At 47.6% G+C, this 7,671-nt stretch overlaps 1 protein-coding gene across 1 annotated transcript in view; it reads left to right on the forward strand.

The window, feature by feature from the left end:
• Window positions 1-4,134, forward strand: part of vill (villin-like) — an 82,673-nt gene extending 78,539 nt beyond the window's left edge. Inside the window, exon 20 of the mRNA XM_078536427.1 lies at window positions 337-4,134. Coding sequence (XP_078392553.1) covers window positions 337-450 — 114 coding nt within the window. The 3' untranslated portion in view covers window positions 451-4,134. The remainder of the gene's footprint in view (window positions 1-336) is intronic.
• Window positions 4,135-7,671: the final 3,537 nt, after the last annotated feature.

The raw sequence follows: 7,671 nt of genomic DNA on the forward strand, positions 1-7,671 counted from the left end.
CCACTATGCCGCCATCTCCCCCTGAAAATGCTTGAAGGGGCAAAACTTGCAGGGCGATGGGGAGAGAGTTGGAGGGAGCGGGTCTAATTGAATAGCCCTTTCAAAAGAGCTGGCACAGGCGCGATGGGCCAAATGGCCTCCTCCCTGCGCTATAAGCTCGTAGGAACCAAGCTTTGGACTGGATGGGGGAGGGGAGGTGGGTGTTTTGAGGAGGGGAAATCAGATTTACTGGTGCGCTGTGGTGCACTGGTCCAATAATGTCTCCCCCGCCACCCCCCACCATAGAGACTATTGTCACCGCACTGAAAATAAGCACGATGTTTGGTTCCTCTGCAGCAATACCTGTCTGACGAAGACTTTGTGGACATTTTCGGGATGACGCGCGAGGAGTTTCGCGATGCACCTGACTGGCGGCAAATGATCCTGAAGAAACAGAAGAACCTTTTCTAAAGGAACTATCTGTCTCCGCTCTGCAGCATCTTCAGTCTTAAATCAACCAGATTCCCATGTGTCTGTGGAGGGCAGGCGCTGGGTGGAGCAATAATTAGAAAATAGAAGTCAGGATATACATATTTTTTTTTTTTTTCTTTTTTTTTTAGTTTCCAAATATTAAGCGCTTGGTGCAGTGCCACAGATTCTAAAAGGTCAATATTATAATAGTCTGCAGTTTATCAAAAAAGAGTTTTCATTGCACAGAGAGCAGGTTCTGTGGAAGGCCCACAAAAGAATGTGGGCCTCCCAATGAGGGATGCACCCCTGGTAGTTTGCCATTGTGGGTTCCTGATTCCACTTCAGGCGGTGCTGAGAGGAGTTTATTTGCCAATTATCTCACCCTTAACTCGGCCTCCGGGCTGTCACGTCTGCCACCATTTCCACATTGTTCACCGTTCAGAGGCCGTTCCCCAGTGATGGTCGTGTGCACCACTCCGTGTGCGGCACTGAGCTGAATGGGCCCGTGTCCGCTGGCACTGGAGATGCCTGCAGTGTTGCTAGTTTGGGAGGAGGGGTGTTGGGTGAGTTGAGGTGAGGTGGGGTAGGGTGGTTGGAGAATGGGGGTTGGGGGGGCGGTGGGGGAAGGTGAAGAATGGGAATTAAGGAAGGGACCTCACTCCCAGTCATTATCGGGTGATGCCCGGTGAAGGTGCGCATGTGCGGAACCTGGGGGCTGCATCTGGCTCAATTACGATGCCCTACACAGTCAAATAGGACACCTTCTGGTGCAGTGGGCAGCGTCCCTGCCTCTGAACCGGAAGCTCTGAGTTCAAGACCCACCCTAGGACTTGGCGGCCATGGAAGATGCGTTCATAACGCAGCCGCCCAGGTTGAGTAACAGCCTGTAAACTCTTCCAACACATGCCAATGGCAGGTGGTAAGGGCGGGAGAGGTTCCTGGCCAGCCATGTGATGGAAGGAACGTTGGAGCCTCTACCATGACTATCCATAGCTCCAGACTGTAACATGCAGGTAAAAGGGGGCGTGTTGCCACAGCAACTCTTCCCAAGTGAACTGCAACGCACCCCTACCCAGTCAAAATAGGCACTTTGGCATCTAACCACCCTGAGCGGTGAATGACCACCGGCCTGTGAGGGCACCTAGAAGGCAACGATAACTGTGCCAACCACCCTGTGGAACCGTAACCCCAGCAACAAGTCAATGTGGTGAAGGAAAGGAAGGGAGCAAAATGGAGGGTGCAGGAAACAGTCACCAAAATAATCCAGTAGAAGAGACGGCGACGCTACACGCTTGCTGGCTCTGAGCGGTCAATCCGATTCCTCATGGGCCATTACTCCAGAAATAACCCCATTAGCATCTCACAAGCAGCAATGCTTGAGGTCAGTGATTTCACTGTCTTTGTTACTGACCCTTTCTCCCTGCTTTTGTATTCTTTCTTTTCCTCCTTTTTAATTTTGAAGCCGTATTCGGGAATATCGAGTAGCGTGGGTCACTGGCTCAGGCAATGGACATAGAGGGCTTTCCTTCAGAGATGGGTGGGCTTGTTTGGAGCAGTTTCTTTTTGTCAAGTTTCCAGGATGGATTAGAGGGCGGCAGACTGGGGAATCGAGGGAAGTGGAGGGAGACAGCTTGTGTCCGTAAACTCCAGAGCATGCAGTCCCCTCCTCACCTAGAAGGACAAGGGCAGCAGGGGCGGGAGAGCATCACCAGATCCGATAGGAGACAGATCAGTCATGATCGCATTGAATGGGTGGAACAGGACTGAGGGGCTGAACGGCCTCCTATCCCTATGTTCCTCTCACCTGCAAGTCCCCCCTCCAAGTCGCTCACCAGCCTGACTTGGAAATATATCGGCCGTTCCTTCACTGTCGCTGGGTCAAAATCCTGGAACTCCCTCCCTAACAGCACTGTGGGTGTACCTACACCACATGGACTGCAGCAGTTCAAGAAGGCAGCTCACCACCACCTTCTCAAGGGTAACTAGGGATGGGCAATAAATGCTGGCCCAGCCAGCGACGTTCAGAGCCCTCATCTTTTTGACTAAGTTTTATGATTTTTTTGAGAACTAGGCCCCAGGTAAAATGGTTAAGAGAACTTGTTACATTTGTAAAACTCGTAGAGCGAGTTTCACCTCCGTCCCCCACCTGTGATGTGATGTGACATCATCTAACATGTGACATTTCCTAGCATGTCATGGTCTGTCACGTTAGGTGGTGTGACATAGCACATGTGATGTTACCTGACATTATGTGACGTTAACGTGATGTTACAAGTCCATCAAATTGTACATGATATAAGTTCATCAAACATTTCAAATACCTCAGTGTCATGCCATCCTGAATCAAGTGAGGGGGGTTGAATGAATGGACATTTTGGTTGGGCGGGGGTTGGGGAGGGAGGTGGGTGTAGGGGGATATAATTTTACCACAACTCCCGCAGTGAGAAACTGACACAATCAATTTCGCCAACCAATCAACACGCCCGCCTTGATTGATTTGATTTTCCGATTGGCCGGCGGCCGATTTGACTCCATCAGTTTCCTATGGGTGAGTTGGGTTAAAATTCTACAGTCCCACCCCCCATTTTCCACCCCCCCACCCCCCCGCCCCCCCAAGGATCCAATTTACCCTTCAGAGCTTCCCGAAGAACCTATGAAAATGAACCGCACTACCTGATGCAAAACCGGCCAGGCTAACTAACCCTAGGGTCTTATTTCACTATTTGCCACACCGTCCAAAATGTCTCCAGCAACCCCTGCCTCCCCCCCACCCCGCCCAAAAAAAATGACTCTTCATTATTTTTTTAACTGTTATAAACATGCATCGTCCCAACAAGCTCCACATTGGAGTTGCCAATTCTGATTGGGTGCATTCCTAGGGTTTTTATCACGTGACCTGAAACTGCCCCGCCCTCTCACTCCTGCCATTGGCCAATCTTCCAGGTGCCACTGCCCTTCAGTGGACAATGGGGAAGGGGGACAGGTACTTTGTTATCCAATTGGATTTCTCTTGACTGTCAGGGATTTTTGCCCCAATCTCCAATATTTTTGTAACTAAAAAGAGACTTATATTTATGTAGAGCCTTTTATAACTACAGGACATTCCAAAATGCTTTACAGCCAATGAAGTACTTTTGAAGGAAATGCTACTTTGTTTAAAGCCCCAGGATTTTAGCTTCATGGTGTTGGACCCAGCAGTGTCTGAGAGGTCAGGCTGGAGATTCCAGGCCAATACTAAAGGCTTGGCAACTCCTAATGACAAACCACGTTGCCCAGTAAGAACAGGGCAAGTTATCAACGATCGAACTGAGGGCAAAGGTCCTATTGCAGCACAGGTAGCTTTCGAATGCCATGGTCGCATTCACCATGAGCTGCACATTCATCAGGAGCTGCCCAGGTTGATGTTCGGACGTGGGTTAAGGGGCAGGGGTGAGGAAGCCTCCAATTACCTGGAGCGGTGAGGGGTTTCCTGGAGGGAATTTCTCCACAGTTTTTGGTTTGTTGAAGGGGGCTTTGGGGGATGGGGGGGGGTGGCGGTGGCATGTGGGTGGAGATGAATAACATCTTGCCTTTTGCTAACTAGAACTCTGCATTCTCCTCCTTTCTGTCTCAAACTGATCTGAGAATTTGACTCTACTACAGGACTAGTTTTGTGTAATAAAATAAAAACAATGAACGCTTGAAGTGTTTGCCGTGTTGTGTGTACTTTCTGAGTTACCTGAATGAGATTTCTCCTTATTCCTATGGAACCAGCAACAACCTTTTATTTACAGCACACCCCTCTAACGTAATGAAACGCCCCAAAGCTAGGGTTGCCAACTGTGATTAAATGTATCCCTGGAGGATTCTTCACATGACCTGCCCACCCGCTCTCCAGCCGTTCGTTGGCCAACATGTCCATCCCTGTGACGTACGGCCTCCCTGCGCCAATTGGAAAGCAAAAAAGACTCTCATTACCCAATTGGCTGATGCTTGACTGTCAGACAAAGAGCCTTTTCTCCCCTTGCTCTGAAAAAGAGTCAGATGGACTTGAAACGTTAACTCTGTTTCTCTCTCCACAGACCTGCTGAGTTCTTCCAGCATTTTCTGTTTTTATCTTAGCCTTTTCTCCACCACCAACCCCCCCTCCATTTTCAATATTTCTGTATCTGACAAAGAGAAATGTTCAAAGGAAATGACACAGAAAAACAATCTTTTTTAATGTCCCGATGATTTTTCTCCAGGGTTGCACACAGCAGGGTCCTGGAGATTGATCTTCAGTCCCTGGAGACTCCAGGAACTGGTAGTGTGGGGAATGGTATTGATCAGAAGATTGGGGAAGAATGTAGCGTGGGTAATACAGTAATCAATCTGCATATAGACTGGGTAAACATAAAGAAACATAGGAAATAGGAGCAGGGGTAGGTCATTTGGCTTTTTGAGACTGCTTCGCCATAATAATGACCATCGCTGATCCTCTTTCTCAACGCTCTACTCCTGCGCTCTCCCCATAACCCTTGACACCTTGAGAGTCCAGAAATCTACCTATTTCCTTCTTAAATATATTCAGTGACTTGGCCTCCACTGCCTTCTGTGGTAGAGAATTCCATAGGCTCACCACCCTCTGAGTGAAAAGGTTTATCCTCATCTCAGTCCTAAATGGTCTACCCCATATCCTGAGATTGTTCTAGACCCCACCTCCCAGCCAGAGGAAACATCACCCCTGCATCCAGCCTGTCCATCCCATCAGCAGCAGCAGAATTGCACTAAACCACAATCTGTCACCTCATGGCCCCGGCTTTCCCCCACCATCAAGCCAGGGGTCCCTGGCTCAATGAAGGGTGCAGGAGGGCATGCCAGGGGCAGCACCAGGCATACCTAAAAATGAGGCGTCAACCTGGTGAAGCTATAACACAGGACTACTTGCGTGCCAAACAGCATAAGTAGCAAGTGATAGAACTAAGCGATCCAACAACCAACAGATCAACTCTAAGCTCTGCAGTCCTGCCACATCCAGTCGTGAATAGTGGTGGACAATTAAATCACTGGAGGAGGAGGCTCCACAAATATCCCCATCCTCGATGATGGAGGAGCCCAGCACATCAGTGCAAAAGATAAGGCTGAAGCTTTTGCTACAATTTTCAGCCAGAAGTGCCGAGTGGATGATCCATCTCGGCCTCCTCCGGAGGTCCCCAGCATCACAGACGCCAGTCTTCAGCCAATTCGATTCACTCCACGTGATATCAAGAAATGGCTGAAGGCACTGGATACTGCAAAGGCTATGGGCCCTGACAATATTCCGGCAATAGTACTGAAGGCTTGTGCTCCACTACTTGCCGCACCCCTAGCCAAGCTGTTCCAGTACAGCTACAATACTGGCATCTACCCAGCTATGTGGAAAATTGCCCAGGTATGTCCTCTATACAAAAAGCAGGACAAATCCAACCCGGCCAATTGCTGCCCCATTAGTCTACTCTCGATCATCAGTAAAGTAATGGAAGGAAGGGATGATCAAGCGGCACTTGCTTAGCAATAACCTGCTCACATATGGCTAGCTTGGGTTCCGACAGGGCCACTCAGCTCCTGACCTCATTACAGCCTTGGTTCAAACATGGACAAAAGAGCTGAACTCCCGAGGTGAGGTGAAAGTGACATCAAGGGCGCATTGGACCGAGTGTGGCATCAAGGAGCCCTAGCAAAACTGGAGTCAATGGGAGTCAAGGGGAAAAACTGATTAAAAGAAAAGACCTATAAAGTTGTCAGAAATAGTAGTAAATCTGAGGATCGGGAGCATTTTGGAATACAGCAAAGGAGGACCAAGAAACTGATAAAGAAAGGGAGAATAGAATATGAACATAAACTAGCAAAAAACATAAAAATAGACTGTAAAAGCTTCTAAAGGTATGTAAAAAGGAAATGTTTGGCTAAGACGAATTACATGCAGAGTTAGGAGAATTTTTAAAGGGGACTAGAGAAATGGCAGAGAGGCTAAATGATTACTCTGTGTCTGTTTTTACTGAGGAAGATACAAGAAATCTCCCAGAATTAGAGACCCAAAGGACTCGGGAGAATGAGGAGTTGAAGGAAATTAGTATAAGGAGGTTGCCTTGGAGAAATTAATGGGATTGAAGGCTAATAAGTCCCCGGGACCTGATATTCTACATCCCAGAGCGTTGTAAGAGTAGCTATGGAGATAGTGGATGCATTGGTGATCATTTTCCAAAATTCTATAGATTCTGGAATGGTTCCTGCAGATTGGAAGGTAGCAAATGTCACCCCACTATTTAAGAAGGGAGGGAGAGAGAAAATGGGGAACTACAAACCTGTTAGCCTGACATCAGTAGTAGGAAAATGCTCAGATCTATGATAAAGGAAATGATAAATGGATAAATTGTGTAATAATGCTTTGATTGGGTATAGTCAACATGGATTTGCTATTGGGAAATCATGTTTGATGAACCTCTTGGCATTTTTTGATGATGTTACTAATAGAATTGATAAAGGGGAGTTAATAGTTGTATTTGGATTTTCAGAAGGCTTTTGATAAAGTCCCCCACAGGAGGTTGGTTAGCAAAATTAAAGCACATGGGATAGGAAGCAATTTACTGGATTAAGGATTGGCTAACAGGCAGAAAACAAAGAGTAGGAATAAATGAGTCATTCTTGCCTTGGCAGGCTGTGACTCGTGGGGTACCGCAAGGATCAGTACTTGGGCCCCAGCTGTTCACAATATATATCCATGATTTGGTTGTGGGGACCAGATGCAATATTTCCAACCTCGTGGATGATACAAATCTAGGTGGGAATGTGTATTGTGAGGAAGATGCAAAGCAGCTTCAAGGGAATTTGGACAGACTTAGTGAGTGGGCAAGAACATGGCAGATGGAATGTAATGTGGAAAAATGTGAGATTATCCACTTTGGTAGGAGGAACAGATGTGCAGAGTATTTCCTAAATGGTAAGAGATTAGAAAGTGTAGACTCTAAAAGCGTCAAGGGGTATGGGGAGACCGTGGGAGTATGGTGTTGCGATAGAGGATCAGCCATGATCATATTGAATAGTGGAACAGGCTCGAAGGGCCGAATGACCTACTCCTGTTCCTATTGTCTATGTTTCTATATACAAAGGGACCTGGGTGTCCTCATTAATAATTCACTGAAAGCCAACATGCAGGTGGAGCAAGCAGCTAGGAAGGTTAATGGTATGTCAGCCTTTATCGCAAGAGGATTTGAGTACAGGAGT

This window comes from Cetorhinus maximus, chromosome 3 (assembly GCF_964194155.1).
Source record: "Cetorhinus maximus chromosome 3, sCetMax3.hap1.1, whole genome shotgun sequence".
Taxonomy (NCBI): Eukaryota; Metazoa; Chordata; class Chondrichthyes; order Lamniformes; family Cetorhinidae; genus Cetorhinus; species Cetorhinus maximus.